Source organism: Pan paniscus, chromosome 20, assembly GCF_029289425.2.
Source record: "Pan paniscus chromosome 20, NHGRI_mPanPan1-v2.0_pri, whole genome shotgun sequence".
NCBI classification, from domain to species: domain Eukaryota; kingdom Metazoa; phylum Chordata; class Mammalia; order Primates; family Hominidae; genus Pan; species Pan paniscus.
Genome location: NC_073269.2, coordinates 50,074,358 through 50,100,122, shown reverse-complemented (window position 1 = coordinate 50,100,122; position 25,765 = coordinate 50,074,358). Strand labels below are relative to the sequence as shown.

Sequence of the window (25,765 nt, the reverse complement as noted above, 5' to 3'; positions counted from 1 at the left end):
GAGTAGCAGCATATGGGCTGTTGGCTGGGTATATTTATACCAACTTTTCATTACATGCAAATTAAGGGGTGAGTTACTCGGAAATCTCTAGAAAAGGGGTTGGTAACTTCCAGGTGTTGCCATGGCATTTATAAACCGTCATGGCGCTGGTGGGAGTGTCTTATACTGATAGGTAGCAAAGGGAACTTACAGGTTGCTTTCCATCACTTGCCGGTTTCAGCAGGTTTCTTATCTGATCTTGGAATCACGCCCTGCTGGTCTCCTGCCTCAGCCTAAATTGAACATTGTTCAGATGTTTACAGCTACTCCTATGTAGTCAACTTCCATTTTTTCTTCTTTATCCTTTCATAATAAAGTTGGAAAAATATTTAGTTTCTACCTAGGAGAAAAGTGAATAGTATAGCTTTCTGTATTTTTTGCACTTCATGTCTTAATCCCTCACTTCACCTCCCTCTCCTTACTGAATATTCATAGACACTTTGTCAAATCATAAGACACCTTTACAGATTCCTGATTCTGAGAGCAAGAAGTGATGTGATTCCTTAATCTGAACTGAATGTTTTCAAGATTTTATATAGGATAGAGCCTATTCAATACTATAATACTTTCTTCAGTATCCTGCGAATGAAAGAAAACTAAGCGCAAGAAAAGTGGAGAATTTTGCTGCTTTTGTTTCATGTCCTGCTGGATGATTGCATCTCCTTTTTTGAGCATTTTTAATCACAGATGAATCCATACCCATATTATAAAAAGGCTTGTTGCTCTGGGCGGCTCTGGCCACCTCTTTTATTACCTCTGTTTTTAGCTCACACATAGCATTCCTTTGTATTTTCCTTTTTTTTTTTCATATTCGCAACTTCTGTCACGTATAAAAGGGAACAATGGCAAAAGGAAAAAGCAGGCTGAGCTCTACAAGCAATGACTTAGACTCCCCCCGCTAATTCAAAAGGAAAATTGCAGGCTGGCGGGAAGCTCAGCCCTACAGAGGATTCTGGGACGTGTGGTCCAGACTTCTGGGGGCACTTCAGCTCTGGGAAAGCGCGGCTTTGTTATTTGCTCCCCTGGGGAAATAGGAACCTATACCCCAGTGCTCAGTGGGTTCGGTGGTACTTCGGCTATTTGAGGACGAGAACACGAAGCCCGCTCCCCTTGGGGATTCTGAGAAATACGATTCTGCCGTGGGAGTCGAAGCCCGCACTTCCGCCCAGGGGGCGGGGCAGCGGCTTCCGTTCCTCCCGGGGATGCTGGGCAATGTAGTTCCAGAGCTCCCTGCTCTCCCGGGCACTTCCGCTGCAAGAGGTTGAGAGCGCGGCCTTCATTCCTCTCGTGGAAGTCAGTGAGTCCTGGGACCCCGCGACCTGTTTTAACTTTTATGGCTTGGTCGTAGGATCAGCAGGGCTCGCACTTCGGTCAGCAGGAAAAGACGCTGCGGCGAGCAGCGGAGGGCGGAGTTGAATGGCTGGGCAGCTGATTGCCTTACTGTATCCGGAGCTGCTGCGTTCGGGGCGGTTCGGGAGTCCCCAGGTTGGAAGTGGACCTGAATGGGGAGGCGTCTGAGGGTCTCCTGGGCTCTCAGCGGCCCGACCCGCCTTCCCCCACCTCCCACAGCTCTGTCGCTTCCTAGCGGTGTAACGTTGGGTGAGAACTTAATCTTTCGGTGCTTAGTTTCTGGTCTTAGTTTCCTCTTCTGCAAAAGGGAATATTAACCTTATATATTTGTTTTGACAATTAGTAATATAGTACAAGTAAAATGTGTATGGAATAGTACAGGAATGTGGCAACATGTTGGCTGTTAATATTAAAACTATCATAATAAAAAATATTCATTTTTCAGCAAGCGCCTGGCTCTTCTTTCTGATTCCTGCAGGAAAGGAGGCTGTTCTTGGACTATGCCTGACCCGTTTTTTAAGAAAGAGTGCATCACTCAACAGGTGGCGTCTGGAGTTATCCTCTGTGGATTTTCCAGGATCTCAGACAAGATCGTGCAATCTCCCAGCCTCCTTTCCTTCCCCTGCCCTGACTTCTGAAAGAATGCTGCGGAGAGGAGGAAGGAGAGCATCCTGGCTCCTGGCAGCAGAGCCCCACTGTGACAGGACCTAGCATTCACCTTTCTCTTCTGTTCCGAGTGTGAGAAGGTATTTCATTCCTTGCAAATGTTTCTGCTACAGAAGTGTTCCGTTATTGTATAATTGGAGAAAATGTGACATGAATATTAGTCACACTAGTTAAACATTGGGTGCTGAGTATCACTCTCAGAGGGCTTTATAAAAACTAACACACTGAACCTTCACAAAGGCCTTGTGTTGTGGGTTCTGTTCACCTTACAAAGGTGATGTGGGTATTGTGATGTGGGTACTGTTATTACACCAATTATACAGATGAGGAAATGGAGAGAGCCTAATTTACTCTCCTATATCACAGTGCTAGTAAGAACAGTGGGATTTGTGTCCTAGACTTGGGTTCCTTACATCTGAATACCCTTGGTCTCACAGTTTGAAATCCCAATTTAGAATTAGGAAATAAAATAGATAAATGATCCATATAAATAATCATAGGAAACTGGCTGCAGAGGAGCCATTTGAGATCAAGTTGGGGAGGGAGGTTGGAATTTTACTGTAGAAGATTTTGAAAGCAAGGTTGAGTTTAGACTTTAGAAAATTTTGAAAGAATTCTCATTTAATTTTAAGCAATATTAGTAGTTCATATTTTGATCATAGAGATGCACGTTCTCTGTACAGGATGCAGAAAATACAGAAATATAAAATATTACAAATTTCCTTAATACTAGGATATAGATAATTATTAACATTTTAATGCATTTCTGTTTAGCAGTTTTTAATGTGTTTTTGTCTGTGTTTTATGAAATTGTTATCACACTATTCATAGTGGGTTGTTATTCCCTTATTTTTTACTATGGAAATATCCAAACATACCCAAATATAATGAACTCTTATGTACAGTCACCCTGCTTCCATTCTTGCTAATCTTATTGCCTCTCCCACCAACTTTTTTTCCCTTGAGTATTTTAAAACAAACCCAGATGATGAGTCAGTAAGGCTTAAAAACTAATAATTATCATTAATTGTGTTTTTTGTTTTTTTTGAGATGGAATCTTGCTCTGTTGCCCAGGCTGGAGTGCAGTGGTACGATCTCAGCTCACTGCAACCTCTGCCTCCTGGGTTCAAGCAATTCTCCTGCCTCTGGCTTTACAGGTGCCCATCACCACGCCCTGCTAATTTTTGTGTTTATAGTAAAGACTGGGTTTCTCCATGTTGGCCAGGCTGGTCTCAAACTCGACCTCAAGTGATCCGCCCACCTCAGCCTCCCAAAGTATTGGGATTCCAGGTGTGAGCCACCATGCTAGGCCTCACTAATCGTTTATATATGAAGGCCAAGGGAGGGGCAATTATATTCATTTGCCAGGGCTGCCATAAGAAAATACTACAAATTGGCTGGATTATACAGAAATGTATTTGTTACAGTTCTGGAGGCTAAAAGTCCAAAATCAAGGTGTCACCAGTTTTGGTGTCTTGTAAGGCCTCTCCCCTCTGTGTGCGTGAGCTCCCTTGCTGTAAGTCAACTTCATCACCTCTTTAAAGGCCCTATTTCCAAAGACAGTTATTTCTGAGATACCGAGCGTTAGGACTTTAACGTTTTGAGAGAGGCACACACAATTCAGCCCATAATAGATATTAACAGTAACTCTGAGGTTTTTCACTCCTGGCAGCTAGGAGAATGCTACTTATGTGAGAAAGCTAGAAAGAGTTGCAATTAGGAAAAGAAAGATGATTGATTTTCTTTGCTTTTTTGGAGTTGCACTTGCCACTGGCGTATAACTCTTGGTTTCCTATCTCTCTCCCATTAGACTTCAGGGACCTCTGTTTCATGGACATTATCATATTCTTCTCAGAGTACCCAGCAAGAGGTTTGCAAAGAGGAGTTATTCAGTGAGTAAGTGTGATTCATGTAGCTCTCCAACAGGCATCTGGATTTTGGGCGCTACAGCTTGCAATTAGAGAACAAAATAGAAGGATTATCCACAGTCCTTGTCTGTTATCTCACGTTTGGTGGGCTGTAGAATCCATCAACTTTTTCAGGGTATTCAAAAGTTGACGAACAATTGTGGATAATATTGTCAAGATCTAAAACAAACTCCCTTAAAGACAAATGAGACCACTATTAAGGTTCAGTTTTTTGGTTTGTTTGTTTTTTGAGACAAAGTCTTGCTCTGTCACCCAGGCTGGAGTGCAGTGGCGCGATCTTGGCTCACTGCAACCTCCGCGTCCTGGGTTTCAGCAATTCTCCTGCCTCAGCCTCCCCAGTAGCTGGGATTACAGGCGTGCACCACCATGCCCAGCTAATTTTTGTATTTTTAGTAGAGACGGGGTTTTGGCATGTTGGTCAGGTTAGTCTTGAACTCCTGACCTCAAGTGATCTGCCCGCCTCCGCCTCTCAAAGTGCTGGGATTATAGGCATGAGCCACCATGCCTGGCCAGGTTTAATATTTATCACATGGAGATTCTGATGAGGACTGCTGACATTTGTTGGGTGTTTCTTATGACTTGGAGAATTTCTAGTGCTTTCCATGCACTAGCTTATTTGTTCTTTATGACAGTTCTATTTTATTCTGATTTTAAAGATGAAAAAACAAACACACACACAAGTTAACTGTACAGATGAACTGGTGGCACAATCAGCGGGGCAGAGCCAGAATCAAACCTCAGCAGCTAGGTTGGAACACTCAGTGACTGAATAACCTTGGGCAAGTTACTTGACCTTTCTGTGCCTCAGTTTTCTTACCCGTTAAGTAGGGATGATATTAATAACTACCTCGTAAAGTTTCTGTGAAGACTAAAAGAGATATGTAACATGTTTGAAATAGTGCCTCGCATGTAGTAAGTCCTCTGTGTATTATCGACTAAAGCTGGCCTTCATCTTCTACAGATAAGTTGAAAAATGCAACAAGTTATTCAAGGAGCAAAGATAGATAGATAGATAGATAGATAGATAGATAGATAGATACATTTTTTTTTTTTGAGACAGAGTCTTACTCTGTTGCCCAGGCTGGAGTGCAATGGTACGATCTCAGCTACTGCAACCTCTGCCTCCCAGGTTCAAGCAATTCTCTGCCTCAGCCTCCCGAGTAGCTGGGATTACAGGCACCCGCCACTATGCCCAGCTAATTTTTTTGTATTTTTAATAGAGACGGGGTTTCACCATCTTGGCTAGGCTGGTCTTGAATTCCTGACCTCGTGATCCACCCGCCTGGGCCTCCCAAAGTGCTGGGATTACATGCGTGAGCCACTGTGCCCAGCCTCAAAGGTATATTTTTAAGTATTCTTTTCTTCCCCACTTTCCACTTTTTCTATGGATACTTTAATTCTGTTACATATTTAAACAAATGTGCATAGTTTCTATGATAGTGATTGTTGAAACCTACAACTAATTTGCTGTCTTTTGAACTTAGCAAGTCCCTGTGAGATGATTATATAGTCTATATTGCCTTAATAAAAAGGTCTAAACCTGCACTATCCAATAGTGTAGCCATTAGCCGCATGTGATTATTGAGCACCTGAAACGTAACTAGTCTGAATTGAGATATGTTATAATGGTAAGGCACAACAGATTTCAAAGATCTAGTACGAAAAAAAGAAAGTAAAATCCCTCAATAATTCTTATACTGATTACAAGTTGAGGGGATAATACTTTGGATATGTTGGGTTAAAGAAAATATATTGTTGAAATTAAGTTCACTTGCTTCATCTTACCTTTTTCAATGTAGCTATGAGAAAAATTTAAATTACACAAATAGCTTGCCTGCATTATATTTCTGTTGGACAGCACTGGTCTAAGGGAAGCCTCCCCTTTCATTCTGAGAATTTGCCTCCAGAGGCATTACCAGTCATTCTGCAGCCCTTTCCTCTTATAGAGAGCTCTAGGGGCATCTTATACTGGAGAGGAGCAGGGAGCTGATAATCAGTAGGCCTGAGTGCCAGGCAGAGCCATGCCCCTGGTTTCCTGGGTGCCCTTGGACAGTTCCGTCAACTCTTTAAGAGGCAGTGTAGAATAATGCAGTGGTTCTTGAACTGTGGTCACATCAGAATCATAAGACCCAGGCCCTACACTGCTTCTATGAGCTTGAACTTCTGTGTTCTTTATTAGTAATTCAGGGGTTCTGGTCACCTATTCACCCCATTGGTGAAGGAGGGATTCCCCCACCTGCTGCTGTCTGAGTGTCCCCCAAACATTGAAACTTAATCCCCATTGTGGTGTTATTAAGAGGTGAGGCCTTTGGGAAGTGATTAAGTCATGAGGGCATGAAGGAGTTAATGCTCTTATAAAAGAGGCTTCAGAGAGAGAGTTCACCTCCCTTGTTCTTCTGCCATATGAAGACTATAAAGACACAGCATTCCTCCATCCCCCTTTTCCCCTACGCTTCTGCCACGTGAGAACACAGCAGAAAGGCCCTTACCAGACCCACAACCTGCTGGAGCCTTGATCTTAGACTTCCCATCCTTCAGAACTGTGAGAAATTTCTGTTCTTTATAACTGTGGTATTTTGTTATAGCAGCAAAAATGGACTAAGACATCACTTGAACTGGCAGGAGGTGGCTGAACACACAAACCCTACAGTCAGCCTATGCAGAAGAGGTTGGTAGCAGTTTATTAGTCACATATTCACAGCCCAGGGGACTTGCACTTGAGAATAGATTGAACCAACAGGGGCCATGGTAGGTTGATTTTGTAGTGACAGGAGGGTAGCAGGGTGACCCTTGGTTCCTGCAAGAAGATTTCATTGACCATTTGGATAATTCTACAGGCTGGCAGGGAGGCGAAACCTGTTATGTGGAGGACCTGGTGGGGTACAGGTGGTCTGGCTAAATAGGATGAATTGTGCCTAAGTCTTAATTTTATAAAAGTGGCTGAGTGACAACATGGAGAGATTAATGCCAATGAATAGTATTTTAATACTTAGAGTTCCACTGGTACATCACACCACACCAGACCACATGAAGCCCACTACAGGCAAGGGTCAGGAAGCAGACAGAGAAAGGAACTGGGGCCTATGCTTTTGTAATATGTCTTTCTCCCACCAGTGAAAGCTGCTTGCAGGGAAGATGCAAATAATTTTGGTTGTTAGTCTGGCCCTGTGATTCAGCAGACTTAGGGAGAGATTAGGAATAGCAGATATCAAATAGCCAGTACATAAAACATGGTTAACACACGAGGAACTAGGTGGGCAGGGATCCTTTCCCACTGAGAGGGCATATCTGGAGAGAGCCGGGAGCTCACGGCTAGGCCTTCAGGGCCCTGTGAGTCTCAAAGGTATCAAGGCAGCACATGGAACCTCAGGCCTTTTGATGTGGATGCATACCAGAGTTTGAGAACCACTGTAGAGCGGTTAAGAACATGGGCACAGGTGTCAGATTGCCTGGGTTCATTGCCTGGTGCAGCCAGTGTTCTAGTAGATAAGGCACTGGGTGAAAATCCTGACTTTTCTGTTGGCCACTTGTTAAACATGAACAAGTTACTTCTGTGTGCCTCTATTTCCTTGTCTGTAAAATGGGCATAATTATTTTCTCAATCTCTATCATTGTTATGAAAATCAAATGAGATACTACATGTGAAGAATTTATGTAAACAGTGCCTTGGTAGGCAGTCAGTCAGTTGCTCTAAATGTCAGTTGCTGTCATTATAGGGAGTATTTTATGAGTGGCCTGGGTTTTTTCGTGGTTAATGTTAGGAGCATAGAGTTGATCTTGGCACTCCTGATCCTAACAAACCTTCATTCCTGTTTGTTAGTATCAGAGAGAAAGAGAAGCTTGCAGTTTGTTTTTACCTTCTTTAGTTCTTTTTGCCCTTAGGCAATAGGATAGTATACTGGGGTTAGTAGAAAAATTGGAGGTGAAAACCTCAAGTGTTAGTCTGTCTGAAAATATCTAGAGAGCTGTTTTAACTGATGCTATCAAATTGTAATTTAGGGACCAGCAGCATTAGCATCACCTGGGATATTGGTAGAAATAGGTTCTTAGTCCCATCCTTGATCTTCTGTAACTGCAGAAGTACACGTGCAGGTTTGTTATATAGGTAAACTTGTGTCATGGGGGTTTGTTGTACAGATTATTTTGTCACCCAGGTATTAAGCCTAGTACCCATGAGTTATTTTTTCTGATCATCTCCCTCCTCCCACCCTCCACCCTCTGATGGAGACCCCAGTGTCTGTTGTTCCCCTCTATGTGTCCATGTATTCTCATCATTTAGCTCCCACTTATGAGTTAGAACATGTGGTATTTGGTTTTCTGTTCCTGTATTAGTTTACTAAGAATAATGTCCTCCAGCTCCATCCATCTTCCTGCAAAGGACATCTTTTTTTTTTTTTTTTTTTTTTGAGACAGAGTTTCGCTCTTGTTGCCCAGACTGGAGTGCAATGGTGCGATCTTGGCTCACCACAAGCTTGACCTCCCAGGTTCAAGCGATTCTCCTGCCTCTCCTCCTGAGTAGCTGGGATTACAGGCATTCGCCACGATGCCTGGCTAATTTTGTATTTTTTTTTTTAAGTAGAGACAGGGTTTCTCCATGTTGGTTAGGCTGTTCTCGAACTCCTAACCTCAGGTGATCCGCCTGCCTCACTCTCCCAAAGTGCTGGGATTACAGGCATGAGCCACCGCGCCCAGCCAGGACATCTTTTTTATGGCCACATAGTGTTCCATGGTGTATATGCACCACATTTTCTTTATCCAGACTGCTATCGACGGGCATTTAGGTTGATTCCATGTCTTTGCTAAATACCAGACCTATGGCTTTTTAACAAAAAAAAAATTTTCTATGTTCTTCAGAGCTGAGTTACATGCCTTCAGATATCAGATATCTACATGGCTTTCTCTTCCTATATTTGAGGTCTTATAAGAGAAATCTTTCATGACAAAAACTTATTCTGTGACAGCCCCTCCTTTCATCTCTTTTTATTTCTTTACCCTGCCCTATTGTTCTTAAAAGTGTCTCTCGCTATATATTGGGGGTTTGCTATGCCCTCGTAGCCCATTATAATATCATCTTTGTGAGATCAAGGTCTTTGTTCACTGCTGTATATTTCACATCTAGGACCCTTGGCTGGCACAGAGTAGACCCTTCAACAATCATATGTTGAATGAATGGTTCAGGTGATAAATAATGAGGCCCTGATCCACATGGTGTATCTATCAACTATTCACTGAGTCATTAAAGTAGTCATTCTGCAAATCTTTGGGTTCCTTCCAAATGCTTGTAGCAACTTAGTAGGTGTTGGGGATGGAGCAGGTAACGAAATTCCACATTAGACAAGTGTAATGAATATAAGTAAGTAAATACCTAGAAGGATGTTAGAGAGGAATAAGGGCTTAGAGAAAAGAAGTAAGCAGAGATGAGAGATAGGAAGTGTTGGGGTGCAGTTAGGAGACCGAAATTATCTACAGGATGGCTAGAGAGAGATTCTGAGGTGGTGACATTTGAATAAAGAAGAAAGAGTTTCTTAGTGTGGCTCTCCTAATAGTCTCTCTGGCCCTAGCCTCCTCCCCCTCAAGCCTCCTCCTGTCTGAGAGGGTAATCTGTTTCTAACACGAAAGGAGTCTTTTTACTCTCCTTTCCAGAAGTCCTTCAGTGTTCTCCTGCTGACTTGCAGATAATTTTGTGACTTGAACGTCATCATGGTTTGAATTCTGCCTTCCTGCCCATCTCTTTCTGCCTGTTATTTGTCTTCACATCATGACATTTGTTCTCTGGGAGTTTTATAGTGATTTGGGTTCTCTGGCTAATAGAGCTCAGTCACCCTCCAGGGCTCAGATTAAGCTACGTTTGTGTAGAACCCCCTGCATTCCACTGTGGGCTTATGAGCCCATTCCTCATGCCACTAAAGGATGCTGTGCACTACTCTGGCATTTAGCCATGTATAGTGGAATTGTCAGCTTCCTCATCACTAGACTGTGAGCATCTTGAGGCTGGGGAATTGCATCTCTTTTAGTAAGGTTCCCACAAGTCTTCACTGAGTTAATAAACTCATCTATTTAATGAAGTAGTAATAAATTCACCTGTCTAGTGCTAATTATGCAGGCAGTAAAATAGTGTTCATTCTCAATATTTTAAGGGACACATTCTGTGGGTTCTGTAACAGTGACTTATGTCATCACTGACTTCGAAGAGCAGAGAGTACTTTCCTAAGATGGTATTTAACAAAATCCAGAGATGCTTTTCCTTCCAAAGATGACTTTGATTTTGCCCAAGGACAGCAAATATGGTGAAAGACCTAGAGGAAAAATTTGGAAATAAAACCCTTGCTCTCCAAATCTTCCAAACTGGAGTCAGTCTCAGGGAGACTTAGACCAACTAGTCTAGTCTTCCTATATGCCTCTCCATGTCTGATGGTGGGTTCAGTCATTTCTGCTGGGCAATTACTTTGTACAGGAACTGTTTTAGGTACTTGGGATATAAAGCTGAATAAACATTCATCACAAGACAGATGGTTGATTTGCTATTACCTCTTTTTTTTCCCGAGGCGATGGAAATATATCCCCTGCAAAACATTCTTATTGAGCAGAGGTTGCTGGGCAAATATAGAGTTAGAACAAAGTGAATTACAAATTCTAAAAGAGTATTTCAGGCTGGGTGTGGTGGCTTACGCCTATAATCCCAGCACTTTGGGAGGCCAAGGCGGGTGGATCACTTGAGGTCAGGAGGTTGAGACCAGCCTGGCCAAAATGGTGAAACCTCATCTGTACTAAAAAAACAAAAGAAGCAAAAAAAATTAGCCAGGAATGGTGGCGGGTGCCCATAATCCAGCTACTGGGGAGGCTGAGGCAGGATAATCTTTTGAACCCGGAAGGCTGAGGTTGCAGTAAGCCGAGATCATTCCACCGCACTCCAGCCTGGGCCACAGCGCGAGACTCCATTTCAGAAAAATAAATAAATAAGTATTTCTTCTAAGATTGGAAGGTTTTATGTTTCCTTTTTCAATAGTAAGGGTTCTTCTATCTGAAGTAAGAGAACTAAGAATAATTTACTAATAAATCAAGCAGTAATTAACTAATACTAAGCTTTTAATCTGGGTATTTTACTCGTTTCCACCCTCCATAGAATCAGAATCATACCCTGAGAGCTACAAGAACTCCATTTTTCACTGTGCAGAGGCTCTCTGCTGAAGGGTCAAGTGGAATCTGGAATCCAGCCCATGTTTCCCCATCATCAAGCCATGTGTAGCTGCAGACTCCCTGAGTGTCTTAGTCCATTTGTGCTGCTATAACAAACAATACCATAGGCTGGGTGGCTTAAACAACAAACCTTTATAACTCACAGTCCTGGAGACTGGGAAGTCCATGATCAAGTCACTGGCAAATCCAATGTCTAATGAGGCCACTCTTACTGGTTCGCAGAAGCTGTTGTCTTGTATCTTCCTGGGAGGAAGAGAGAAAGAGCTAGGTTACTTGCTTTTCTTACAAGGAAAGCAATCCCATTATGGAGGCTTCACCCTCATGACCTAATTACCTCCTAAAGGCCCCACCTCCCAATAACATCACATTAGGGCTTCAACATAAGAATTTTGAGGGGACACAGACATTGGTCCACAGCAGCAAGGGAGGGGCTCCCTGACTGTTTCATGTAAAGCATCTGCATGGGTTTATGTGTAACTTCTATTGATTGTTTAAGCTGCCAGAAACTGTTCCACATGTTTTGTGTATACTTAGTCACTTTCACTGACCTTCCTATGAAGTAGGTATTATTATTATATCCAGTTTATAGATTAGACATTAGAGCACAAAGTACTAGCAAGTTGGAGATGCCTGTATTCCAGTACTGGTGGGCTGGTTCTGGAGTCTAGACTGTTCACAACTCTGTTCTCTACTCCCTCAAGCAGCTCTCTTGGCTTCAGAGTCCAATCTCCATTTCTGTGTCTGTCTTTTACCCCTAACTCTGGAGCCCTCATTTCTCCTTCCATGAGATCTTAGACTCCCATCTGCTTATTTTTGTCTTTAGAAGCAACAGAGAGACAAGATTTAGAATACTGGCTCTGGTATGAAAGCTGGATTCAGGTACTGTTCCTGCCTCTTGACCTCACCAAGCCTCAGCCTCCTCGCCTGTTAAATGGATACAATCGTCGTCATTATCATCTGTTGAGAACTCCTTAAAATGCCAGGTACTATGCCAAGGGCATTGCATAAATTCACTCATTGATTCCTCACAGTAATCCTATGATTAACATCCTGTTTTCATTTCCCTTCTTATAGCTGAGCATAGGCACAGAAGTTTAGGTGTTTGGACCAAGGTCACACAACTGATACAACAGTAGCTTCTTCACAGGTATGTGTGAAGTACCTTAATGAAACATCATGTGCCAAGTTCTTCATAAGGTCCCTAATATGTATTTAGTTAAATATCACCATTTTTGTTGTTATTATTGTGCTTCCTATAGCTTGTTAATTTCAGTGACATTATCTAATTTATAGTTACATAAATCTTACAGAGTCATGATTTTTTATTAAATTTTCTCTGTCTCTATGATAGTCTTTTTAAGGCCCTACTGTTAAAGTAAATTTTGCAAGGTCTTTTTTTTTTTTTTTTAGATTTTTTTTTTTTCTCTTTAGAGATTGCTCTGTTGGCCAAGTTGGTCTTGAACTCTTGGCCTCAAGCAGTCCTCCCACTTTGGCCTCCCAGAGTGCTAGGATTACAGGCATGAGCCACTCTACACAGCCAAATTTTGCAAGGTCTTATACCTTTTAGAAACCAGTCCATATAGTCAAATTCATAGAGATAACGTGGTTATCAGGGGCTGGGAGGGGCAATGAGGAATTATTACTTAATGGGTACATAAAAAATTCTGATGATGGATAGTGGTGATGGCTGCACAACAATGTAAATGTACTTACTGAATGTAACCACTTAAAAAATGGTTAAAATGGTAAATTTTATGTTACATATTTTACTATCAAAAAAAGCAGTCATCTATGTACAGTAGTCCCCCCTTATCCACAGCAGATACCTTCCAAGTCCCCCAGTGAATGACTTAAACCTCAGATATTACTGAACCCTAAATATACTATGTTTTTCCTTTACCTACATACTTATGATAAAGCTTAATTTATAAATTAGGCACAGTAAGAGACTAACAACAATAACTTATAATAAAATAGAATAATGATAAAATACTGTAACAAAAGTTCTATAAACATGGTCTCTCTCTCTCTCTCAGAATATCTTACTGCACTGTACTCACCTATTTTTGGACCATAGTTGACTTCAGGTAACTGAAACCACAGAAAGCAAAACTATGGATAGGAAGGACCACTGTAATCTTAAATACTATTGCAAAAGCCTCAAATTAAGTATGGGAAACCAAGAGAGAATAACAGGTATTTCAGAGGTTAAAGGCGAGGTTAAAGTAGAGGTTAAAAAACCTCTACTAAAGAATTCATCGGCTGAGTGTGGTGGCTCACACCTGTAATCCCAGCACTTTGGGAGGCTGAGGCAGGAGGATCACTTGAGCTCAGGAGTTTGAGACTGGCTCGGGCAACATAGCATGACCTCGTCTCTACAAAAAGTAAAAAAATTAGCTGGACATTGTGGTGCACACCTGTGGTCCCAGCTACTTGGGAGGCTAAGGTGGGAGGATCGCTTGAGCCCATGAGGTCAAGGCTTTAGTGAGTCATGATTGTGCCACTGCACTCCAGCCTGGGCAGCAGAGCAAGACCCTCTCTCAAAAAAAAAAAAAAAAAAAAAAGAATTTATTGGTAGAAACCATTAATGAGCACAGGTTTTATGTTACTGAATGTTATGTGCTTTTCTGCAGCTAAGAAATAAGGTACTCTGAAAATATTCTTTGAGCTTTTTCCCTCATTTAATTTGTAAACAATCCTATGAGATTGTTAATTCTCTCATTGTTAATCTCTTCATTTTATGGATGAAAGAACTGAGGCACAGAGATATTAATAATTTGTCCTGGATTTCATAGCGAATAAATAGCAATGCCATAAATCTAGGCATTTGGCTCCAGAGGGGCCAAATACTCTTAATCTGGATATTTTACTCTCAATTTCTACTCTCCCTAGAATCAGTCATACCCTGAGAGCCACAAGGAGAAATTATGTTGGGGGCATACTCTGTGTGGTCGGGCAGGTCACTTGCTGCCAGGGTCTTACAGCCAAAGGGACAAGTAGTATCTGGAATCCAGCCTAGTTTCTGTTCATCAAGCCAGCCCGAGGAAGGAACACTGTTGCTATTTCACGTTAAACAAAACAAAACAAAAAAACAGCTATGGTTTTTTTTTTGGCCAAACTCTCATAGCTTTTTTCTCCTTCCCCCATGTTTTCTCCTTCCCTCTTAAGACTTGGCACTTTTCCAGAAGGAGGAGGACAAAATGACGAAGTCTAAGGTGAGTTGGACCTCCCTTTCTCCGTAATAATTGTCATCTCATTTCGGAAAGATTACACACACCTTATTCTCTTTGTTAGGAAGATGAAGGAGAACGGTAGACATTTGAGAACCTCTTGTGTGCCAGATGCTTGCTGCTTTTTACTTTTGTGTTGTTTAATTTTTGTTGCTTTATTTTATGACTTTATAATTTGATAAATAAGCATAGAATAGAAAAGTCAGTAACAATAAAAATCTCTCATTTTCCTACTGTTTCCCTTACAAAACAACTGTTTTGATTTTCCATGTTCTTTTCCTCAGATGTATTCATAACTGCGTATTTATAAGCATTGTATAGACAAAATGTTCAAGTTACACCTTTTCTAATTAATATTACTTGCTCCATATTTTTATAGTCCCTTGAACTGATGTTACTCTGTGGTGTGTATGTGAGATAACTTTTCTCCTCATTCATCAATGTTTAGGTAGTTTAGAATTTTTACTGAAAATTGTTACTACAGTTTTCCCACAAATAACCATTTTTTCCAAAAAGCAATTTGAAGGAGTTTTGCTATTATTTACTTTTAATGTTATAGAAACACTATATTGAAAAAGTACTTTTGATATGTGGTACTTTGGGTAGTTCCTATGTCAATGATTCAAATATGACATCGTGTGACATGATGCCACTGATTTTAGAGAAAATATTATTAGATATTTCCACGTAAGAAAGCTAGATTTTTCTTACCCAGGCCTGAGTTACACCCTATGTATGTTTACTTACTGATCCGTATTCTTTTACTCTTATGTTAACTTATTTTATTGAAGTAATAATGTACTTAATTTTAAAAGTCTAGCAGTACAAGAGGACTTACCAGATACTTCTCTTACTGTATTTATTCCTCAAACCAACTTTATGAGGCAGTACTTGGTCTCATGTGCATTTTAATTACAAAGAAACAAGATTGTAGAATTGTGGAAAGTTGCTTAGTTTCACATAGGATACCAAAGATCCAACTGATTTCAAAAGACTCCAGGATTTTTACTTGACTGAAGAGAGAGAGGCAAAGGAAAAGAATTCTCCACTTAGTGGACCTGGCCCTTTTTGTGTGGGTGCCTAGCTTGTCCTGGTTAGTGGAAGATGCCTCAGCTAATACTGCCCCTACTCGATTCACTCTCCAGTGGCCTCTTCTTCTCTATGACCACTGTCATTCATTTAGGGCACCTGAATGTGCAGGGCTCCAGGGATGAACAGTCTTCATATGAAAAGTTAAAACAGTATGATAATGCTGGCCGAGCACAGTGGCTCACACCTGTAATCCCAGCAGTTTCTGAGGCCGAGACAGGTGGATAACTTGAGGTCAGGAGTTCGAGACCAGCCTGGACAAACATGGCTAAACCCCATCTGTACTAAAAATACAAAAATTAGCCTGGCATAGTGGCGCACGCCTGTATTCCCAGCTTCTCGGGAGGCTGAGGCACAAGAATCACTTGAACCCAGGAGGCGGAGATTGCAGTGAGCTAAGATCGTACCACTGCACTCCAGCCTGGGGAACAGAGCAAGGCTCTGTCTTAAAAAAAAAAAAAAAAAAAAAAACCAATACGATATGCTAGTGCTTCTTTATCATGGGTGACTTTACCGCCCACTGCCCCCCCCCGCCCCACCCGGCAACATCTGGAAACATTCCTGGTACCACAGGTCGGGGGTGCTACCAGCATCTAGTAGGTAGAAGCTAAGGGTGCTGCAAAACGCCCTACAGTGCCCTAGACACCCCCACACAGCAGACAACTGTCCCGCCCAAGACAGCAATAGTGCTGAGTTTAAGAAACACTCCTGAACACAAAGCTATAAAACACCAGCAAAATGTAGGTGAACAACAATGTATATGCTAAAAAATGACTTAAAATCATCACTAGAAATTTTACAGAGTTATAAGATAAAATTCTAAATGGAATATCAATAAAAGGACAGTAACAGGTGAGATACCAAAGAAAAATAAAGATGTCCAGTAAATATACGAAAATATGATCTTACTAGTTAATTACAGACCAAAAAACCCAGTTGTTTCTTACTGAACAGATTGCCTAGGATTTTTTAAAAATTGGTTATATTCAGTGTTATCTATGGTATGGAAAATCAATGATACTTTATCTTGGGGGAAGGATAAGATAGGGAAAAATTGAAAAGAAAATCTGTCGTACATCATAATTTGGAAGTTGCATATTCTTTGACATTGTGATTTTTCACTTCTTGGAACTTACCTAAGAAAATAGGTGGGTAATATCTATGCAAAAAGTTGTTCTTTACAGCATTTATTATGAAAAGGAAAAACCTCTAAAATATAATACACTTTATATGTGTTTAACTGTAGTAAAGTTGAGTATGGTCTCTTAAGAATCTGACACCTTTCCCTACACATCTTTTTCACATTTCTCAGTGCTATCCCTTTTCCAGTGGACCTTTATTCCAAGATTTAGGTGGAGTGTGTTTGATGTTGTAGGAGGCAGTGACATTCAAGGACGTGGCTGTGGTCTTCTCTGAGGAGGAGCTGCAACTGCTGGACCTTGCCCAGAGGAAGCTGTACCAAGATGTGATGCTGGAGAACTTCAGGAATGTGGTCTCAGTGGGTGAGGACAGGCATTCTCTGACTGAACATTGGCTCCCTCTATTGTCTCTCTGTCCTTGGGTATACAGGGCTTTGGAGCTCTTGAACTGGTTTTCAGTTTTCTAATCATCCATCATAAGACAGATATGGAATTTTTAAAGTCTTTCTCCCCTGGCGAAAGTGTGTATTTTGTTAATGAACCATAAATTGACAGCATGACAACTATACACTTTTATCCTTTCTCAAATTGTGGTCATCTCCAGTTAGTGGGTCCTGATATACATTTGATGAATTGTACCATTGGTTTTTTTAATGAAATAAAATGGGGTAGAAAATGTCAGAGCACTTGGCAATAACTGCACGTTGCAGCAAAAACTATGTCCTGTTGCCAAGAAGAATGTGAGAGACAATGGAGGGGGTATGATGAAAACATTTTTTTTCCAGTAATTTATACTTATATCTGCATATCTTGGGTCTTTGCATGAAATATACTTCCTCCAATGGGTCATGATTAGAAGTGTGGAAAACACTAAGTTTGATGTCCTGAAGACGATGAAATGAGGACAATAATTTTGAGTAATTTTGGCTTCTGATGTATTAATTATAAACCTATGTCCTTGCCTTTTCACAGGGCATCAGTCCACACCAGATGGTCTACCACAGTTAGAGAGAGAAGAAAAGCTGTGGATGATGAAGATGGCAACCCAGAGAGATAACTCCTCAGGTGAGGAGGGGCTGGGGCTGCTGGACATTTTTCTGTTAGTCTTGGAGATATTCCAAGGTTGGCAAACAAAAATGTGTGACGAAGGCATAGTCTAGAACAGTTTTTTTCCCCCTGATGAATATCTAATCTAATTCTAATTTATTGGGTGCTTTTGGATATATGAAGATCTGTATTCATTAACCCACTTAGTTTGCTCAGGATGCTAAAACAAAATACTATGGACTGGGGGAATTATAAACAACGGAATTTTATTTCTGACATTTCTGGGGGCTGGGAAGTCCATGTTCAAAGCACCAGCAGATTCAGTGTCTGCTGAGGGGCCACTTCCTGATCCAATGACAGCACCTTCTTTGCTGCATCCTTACAGGGAAGGGGCAAGAAATCTCTCTCAGGCCTCTTTTATAAGGGCACTAATCCTATTCATGAAAGATCTGCCCTCATGACATAATCACCTTCCTAATGCCTTAGGAGTTAGGATTTTAGCATACAAATGGCAAGGGCACACACATTGAGACCATAGCACTCACATCTAATGAAAGCTTAGCTTTAGTTGTAATCAAATTGAGTATCACTTCCCCCTTGTGGCTTTCCTGTAGCCGTTAATAGTGAATCTTGCTCACTTGGTGAAGAACTACTTTTTAGAATAAAGGTTCTCATAGCCACTTTTTAGGCAGGTCCCCAAAAACACTTTACACAAGGAAAAAACAATGTTTAGAGAATAGCTTTTAAGTCTTTCCCTTTAAAAATTTTCTTTGTGGCAACCATCCACCTCTTCCAAAGAGAGTTACAGAAAAGAATATTACTTATCATTTTAGTAATCCCTATTCAAATATGGTATGTATGGCAATGCCTTTATTTTCTACAAAATTAGCCACTAAGCAAATAAATGTTATAGAAGATAGCCATTAAATAAACATATACTAAAGAAGGTAGATTTTAGTTTTCTCTGCATTGTAATAAGGGCCTAACATATCATTTTCAATTAGAAACATTATAACCTGGGCAAAATAGGGAAGTTGCCCTCCTCAAATTGACACATTCTCAGGAAGACCAAAAAAAGTCACATTTAAAAGTGAAAACTTGCGGCCAGTCATGGTGGCTCACGCCTGTAATCCCAGCACTTTGGGAGGCGGAGGTGGGTGGATCACCTGAGACCAGGAGTTCCAGACCAGCCTGGCCAACATGGTGAAACCCCGTCTCTACTAAAAATATGAAAATTAGCTGAGCATGGTGGCGCATACCTGTAATCCCAGCTACTTGGGGGGCTGAGGTAGGAGAATCACTTGAACCTGGGAGGTGGAGGTTGCAGTGAGCCTACAGCGCGCCATTGCACTCCAGCCTGGGCAACAAGAGTGAAACTCCATCTCAAAAAAAAAAAATAAAAATAAAAGTGAAAACTTGCAAAATATATACAGACATGACAAACTATGTAGGCTTCAACTTAAAGGAAACACATTTATCTGTTTCCCAAGTTTCCATTATTACAATGTAACTTTCTATTTGAACAATTTGTTTGATTAAGAAATTAATACCTTTCTTAATCATTTAGACTGGGAGGTTTCAAACTTTTTAGTATGAGTTACAATAAGAAATACATTTTATATCATAAACAATACAAACATTCACATATGGGTAGGTGTGTGTGTGTGGCCTTAAACAAGAATTTATGCAGAGAAATACATTTCTTGCTTACAAAACACGTCTAATATTTTTCTTTTCTGTTAATGCTTGTCACAAGCAACTGAATTTATTTCCAACTCACTAATAGTCCTAGCCTTCAGTTTGAAAAACAATGGTGTGATCTATATAGAAAAATATATTTACATCCATCCATTTTTATAGTCTGCTTTCAGAGAAAACATTATTCCCGAGGCTCTAAATATTGACTCCTACTTGAAAAAGGAAAAATCAGAGAACAAAAATTTTAGAAGCAATCAGTCCCTAGATCCCCTGGCCACTTTTCTGCCTTATGATTTTTTTTTTCCTAAGTAATTCTTACCATGATTTTGTGATCAGCATGATTTTCTTATCAGCACCATCCACTTAGCCCTGAATCTGGTGAAACCTTTAAACTTCCCAGAAGAATCGCTCTTTCCAGTCCCTTTCCCATTATGCATCGTTTACTTGAAAAAGTTCTTTCACTTTTGTAATTTGGCTCAAAGTCTCCCAGAGAAGACAAGTGGGAATTCTTTTATTCAACACATCTATTGAACACTGTGTTGAGTCAGGCAGAGCTCTTGGGTGATGATAAAGTGGTGAATGATATAAAATGCTTGTTCTCATGGATGGCAACATCCATTCAACAGAGACATAAAAAATAATAAGGGACATATATAGTTTGTCAGAGGGTAATATGTGCTTTGTCAAAACAAAACAGGTGAATGGAAATTGCCAGGGGTGTAATGTAGATGGGGAGACTTTACTATCTGATATTGAGTGATAAAGAGGCATCACTGGGCCAGGCGTGGGGGCTCACAGCTATAATCCTAACACTTTGAGAGACTGAGGCAGGTGGATAGCTTGAGCTCAGGAGCTTGAGACCAGCCTAGGCAAGATGGTGAAACCCCATCTCTACAAAAAAATACAAAAATTAGCCAGGTGTGGTGGTGTGCTTCTGTAGTCCCAGCAGCTTGGGGGGATAAGGCAGGAGAATCACTTGAGTCAGGAGGTTGAGGCTGCAGCAAGCCATGTTTGCGCCACTGCATTCCAGCCTGGGTGACAGAGTGAGACTCTGTCTCAAAAAAACAAAAAGAAGGCCAGGTGCCGGTGGCTCGCACCTGTAATCCCAGCACTTTGGGAGGCCGAGGCAGGTGGATCACGAGGTCAGGAGATTGAGACCAGCCTGACCAACGTGGTGAAACCCCCCTGGTGGTTATGGAAACTTTAATTGCTATCAGGTTTTAGAATAATGTATGTTATTACCATAAACCTCTTCTCCCAGGTGTTCTCATGGAGGCTATTTCCTAGCAAGAGGTAAAGGACCACTATCTGTTTGCACTCGAACTTTAGGTATGTAGGTCAGTGATCCCCAATCTTGGCACCAGGGACTGGTTTGTTGGAAGATGGTTTTTCCACAGACTGGGGTCGGGGGGATGGTTTTGAAATGAAACTGTTCTACCTCAGATCATCAGACCTCAGTTAGATTCTCATAAGATTAGATTCTCATGCAACCTAGATCCCTCGTACGCGCAGTTCACAATAGGATTCGCACTCCTATAAGAATCTAATGTCACCATTGATGTGACAGGAGGCAGAGCTCAGGCAGTAATGCCCACTGGCCTCCCGCTCACCTCCTGCTGTGTGGCCCAGATCCTAACAGGCCACGGACTGGTACTGATCCACGGCCCAGGGGTTGGGGCCCTGACTTAGGTGATAAGGTATTTTCTGAAAAATGTGTCTTTCTAACTAGCACAGTGCCTCAACATCTCCCAACCTTGGAATAAACTTCCAATGAAATAATCCCAGGCAAAGGTTTTTGAAAATTTATGTGTAGGAGTTTTACTAGACATTTTGAACAGGGCCACTTTGTTCAGATGTCTACGCAGTAGGCAATGGAACCTTCTCCTGGTTCAATGAAGCCTTAGGCTATGGGCCCAAGTTTATAAACTTGACATCTTGGAACAAAACATTATTCACATGCCCCATCTCCAAATTTTCTTTATCCTTTTAGGAGCCAAGAATCTAAAAGAGATGGAGACTCTTCAAGAAGTAGGATTAAGGTACCTGCCTCATGAAGAGCTTTTCTGCTCCCAGATCTGGCAACAGATTACAAGAGAGTTAATCAAGTATCAAGATTCTGTGGTAAATATTCAAAGAACAGGCTGCCAGTTGGAAAAACGAGATGATTTGCACTATAAAGATGAGGGAGTCAGTAATCAGAGTTCCCATCTTCAAGTTCACAGAGTCCACACTGGTGAAAAACCCTACAAAGGAGAACATTGTGTGAAAAGTTTCAGCTGGAGCCCTCATCTTCAAATTAACCAAAGGGCTCACGCAGGAGAGAAGCCCTACAAATGTGAAAAATGTGATAATGCCTTCCGTCGGTTTTCAAGTCTTCAAGCCCATCAGAGAGTCCACAGTAGAGCAAAATCATACACAAATGATGCAAGTTACAGGAGTTTTAGTCAGAGGTCACATCTTCACCATCATCAGAGAGTTCCCACTGGAGAGAATCCATACAAATATGAAGAGTGTGGGAGGAATGTTGGGAAAAGCTCACATTGTAAAGCTCTGATAGTTCATACGGGAGAGAAACCCTATAAATGTGAGGAGTGTGGGGTGGGCTTCAGTCAGAGATCATATCTTCAAGTTCATCTGAAAGTTCACGCTGGAAAGAAACCGTATAAGTGTGAAGAGTGTGGGAAGAGCTTCAGTTGGCGTTCACGACTGCAGGCTCATGAGCGAATCCACACTGGCGAGAAACCATACAAATGCAATGCATGTGGCAAGAGCTTTAGTTACAGCTCACACCTTAACATTCATTGTAGAATCCACACAGGAGAGAAACCCTATAAGTGTGAGGAGTGTGGGAAAGGTTTCAGTGTGGGTTCACACCTTCAGGCCCATCAGATAAGCCACACTGGAGAGAAGCCATACAAATGTGAGGAGTGTGGGAAAGGCTTCTGCCGGGCCTCAAATCTGCTGGACCATCAAAGAGGCCATACTGGAGAGAAACCGTATCAGTGTGATGCATGTGGTAAGGGCTTCAGTCGTAGCTCAGATTTTAACATTCATTTTAGAGTCCATACAGGGGAAAAACCCTATAAATGTGAGGAGTGTGGCAAGGGCTTCAGCCAGGCCTCAAATCTTCTGGCCCATCAAAGAGGCCACACTGGAGAGAAACCCTACAAATGTGGTACATGTGGGAAGGGCTTCAGTCGGAGCTCAGATCTTAATGTACACTGTAGAATCCACACAGGAGAGAAACCCTATAAATGCGAGAAGTGTGGTAAGGCCTTCAGTCAGTTCTCCAGCCTTCAGGTGCATCAGAGAGTTCACACTGGAGAGAAACCATATCAGTGTGCAGAGTGTGGGAAGGGCTTCAGTGTAGGTTCACAGCTTCAAGCCCATCAGAGGTGCCACACTGGAGAGAAACCCTATCAATGTGAGGAGTGTGGGAAGGGCTTCTGTCGGGCCTCCAATTTTCTGGCACATCGTGGAGTCCACACAGGAGAAAAACCATACCGATGTGATGTGTGTGGTAAGCGCTTCAGACAGAGATCCTACCTTCAAGCCCACCAGAGGGTCCACACAGGAGAGAGACCATACAAATGTGAGGAATGTGGGAAAGTCTTCAGCTGGAGCTCATACCTTCAAGCCCATCAAAGAGTTCACACCGGAGAAAAACCATACAAATGTGAGGAGTGTGGGAAGGGCTTCAGTTGGAGCTCAAGTCTTATCATTCATCAGCGAGTCCATGCTGATGATGAGGGTGACAAGGACTTTCCTTCATCAGAGGATTCACACAGGAAAACTCGATAAAATATGTTTTACTATCTCAGATGGGTGCTGAAATATTTTAATAATCAGAGCTATCATAGACAAAACATTTGTTTTATAGAGTCAGTAGTTCAGCCAAGTGATTGGGAGACCACACAGCAGAGAAGCCTCACAAGGGTGGAGACATATGGACTGCATTCAGAACATTGACCATTAGCTGATACATGCAGACAAGAGGATCAGGAAGGATGAGTCTGATCTGGAGTAAATCAGAAGTACTAAGATGGAAATGCTGAATTCTGTTCCACTAGAATATAAGATCCAAGAGGGCAGGGACTTTGTTGACTGCCAAATCTACTCTGCCTTTTCAGTGCCTAATACGTTGTAATTTTTCAGTAGTATTTGAAATTACTGTCATATTTGAAATTCAGTAATATTTGACATTTTTATTTATCTCTAGAAGTTTCTCTAAAATTGTACTCAGAAGAATTCTGCAAGGCTTGGAGGATATATAAGTTAGTCATATGGCCTGATTTTCCCATTTTTGCAGATCTCGTGGACAAGTGTTTATCAAACTGAAGGTTGCAGCTTGTTAGTGGGTCCAGAAATCAGTTTCTGGCTAGCAACTAGAAGTTTTGTATGTTAACAGTACTTTATTGAGGTGTAATCTGCATGCAGTAACATGCACAAGTCTCAAGTTCATGGCTTTCTGAATTTTGACAAATGTAATCATCACCAAGATCAATGTATACAATATGTCTATTAAACCAAAAAGTTTTCTTGTGCCCATTTCCAGTCAATCCCACCTCCAGTGCCAAGTATTATGATTTCTACACCATAAATTAATTAGGTCTGTTCCTGAGCTTCCTATGGATTTAGTATGTACTCTTATATCTGGATTCTTATGATCAAATGTATGATCATCTCAGTAGATTCAGAGAAATCTGAATCTACAAAATTTAGCATCCACTCATGATGAAAAAATTCTTCAATGAGATAAAAGGCATCCATGAAAATCATATAAGCTAACATTCTTTTTTTAATTAGGGAATAATTTATATACAGTGAAACTGACTCTATCATGCATTTTGGCAAGTGCTGTTACGTGAACACCACCATCACAATCAAGATAGTCTACAGTTCTAGTACCCCCTGCCCTGAAACTTGCTTGTTCTGTTTAGTCAGCTCCTCTCCCCATCACCAGCCCTTGTCAACTGACTCATTTTCTGTCTGTATAGTTTGTATCATTTCCAGAATGTCATATACATGGAATTCTAGAGTATGTTTCCTTTGGAGTCGCACCTTTCACTTAATGCTTCTGAGACTCATCTGTCTTGTTGCATATATCAGTACAGAAGTCATTTCTTTTATTGCTGAGTAGTAGTCTGTCATATGGATGTTCCACAGTTTGTTTATCCATTTATCACTGGTGGGATACTTGGGTTTTCAGTTTTCAGTGATTATGAAGAAAGCTGCTGTCAACATTTGCAAACAGTTTTGTGTGTCCACATTGTCTTAGTAAATATCTAGGAGTGGAATTGCTGGGTTGTATGGTAACAGTATACTTATCTATGAAAAACTGACAGACTTTTCTAAAATAACTGTACCATTTTACATTCCCACCACCAGTGTATGAAAGTCCCAGTTCCTTAACTTCACTGACAATTGGTATGTCAGGGTTTGGTTTCATTTTTATTTTGTTGTTAGGATTTCAAAGGGTTATAGTGGGATTTCATTTTGGTTTTAATTTACACTTCCCTAATGGCCATTGAGCATCTTCACTGCTCGTTTGCTATCCATTTGCCTATTTTCTTTTGTGAACTATGTTCAAATCTTTTGTCCATTTTTTTAAAACCTGGATTGTTTCTTATTGATTTTTGAGAGTTCTTTATATGTTCTGGATAGATATCTTTGTCAGTTATGTGTTTTGCAAATATTGTATACCATTATGTGGCTTGTGTTTTTATTCCATTAACAGTATTTTTCACACAAGAAATTTTTTTTAATGAAGTTCCTTTTTTGTCTTTGATGGATTGTGCTTTTGGTTTCAAATATAAGAACTCTGCCTAATCCAAGGTCACAAAGATTTTCTCCCACTTTTTTATCACAAATTTTATGTTTTCAGGCTTTATATTTAGGTCTATCATATATTTGAGTTAGTATTTATATAAGATGTGAATCTTTATATAAGGGAGGTCCACTATTTGCATATGAGAATCCAATTATTCTTTCAGTATTGCCATGGCACCTTTATGAATCCATTAACCATACATGTATGGGTCTTTTTCTGGCCTCAGTGCAGTTTCATTGATTTATGTGTCTATCATTTTGCTAAATATTGCACATCTTGACTTTTGTATCTGTATATAATGTCTTGAAACCAGATACTGTGAGTCTTCCAACTCATTATTTTATTTTGGCTATCAAATTTGTCTTGCCATAATTTCCAGAATCAGCTTTGTCATCTGTAAAAATAATTTGCTGGGATTTTTATTGAGATTGCAATGAATATATAGATGAGTTTGGGGACAACTGACATTTTAGCAATACTGAGAATGTTCTAAACCATACACACAGTATCTGCCTATTTAGGACTCCCTTATTACATCAGTAATTTGTAGTT

The 25,765-nt window shown here is 40.9% G+C and overlaps 1 protein-coding gene across 17 annotated transcripts; it reads left to right on the top strand.

Annotated features, from left to right (window-relative positions):
* Nucleotides 1-628: 628 nt before the first annotated feature.
* On the top strand, nt 629-23,926 carry ZNF45 (zinc finger protein 45). Of its 17 annotated transcripts, none has more exons than XM_055104120.2 (11): nt 629-1,336; nt 1,868-2,135; nt 3,866-3,951; nt 5,204-5,322; nt 12,004-12,163; nt 12,255-12,327; nt 13,217-13,267; nt 14,349-14,395; nt 16,875-17,001; nt 17,611-17,703; nt 21,374-23,926. In XM_055104120.2, exons 8-11 carry the CDS (start codon nt 14,381-14,383, stop codon nt 23,182-23,184), a joined length of 2,046 nt encoding a protein of 681 aa, XP_054960095.1. In that variant the 5' UTR covers nt 629-1,336; nt 1,868-2,135; nt 3,866-3,951; nt 5,204-5,322; nt 12,004-12,163; nt 12,255-12,327; nt 13,217-13,267; nt 14,349-14,380; the 3' UTR covers nt 23,185-23,926. The 17 variants fall into 17 exon arrangements, with proteins under 17 accessions (XP_054960095.1, XP_063456424.1, XP_054960096.1 ...); XM_063600354.1 differs by having other exon boundaries at nt 629-1,524; nt 3,866-3,947; XM_055104121.2 differs by having other exon boundaries at nt 629-1,638; nt 3,866-3,947.
* Nucleotides 23,927-25,765: the final 1,839 nt, after the last annotated feature.

Excerpts from the sequence above, each read along its gene's own strand:
- ZNF45 (XM_055104122.2), top strand. Across the intron at positions 17,002-17,610 it reads CAGGAATGTGGTCTCAGTGG|GGCATCAGTCCACACCAGAT; the intron begins GTGAGGACAGGC and ends GCCTTTTCACAG. Across the intron at positions 17,704-21,373 it reads CCAGAGAGATAACTCCTCAG|GAGCCAAGAATCTAAAAGAG; the intron begins GTGAGGAGGGGC and ends TTATCCTTTTAG.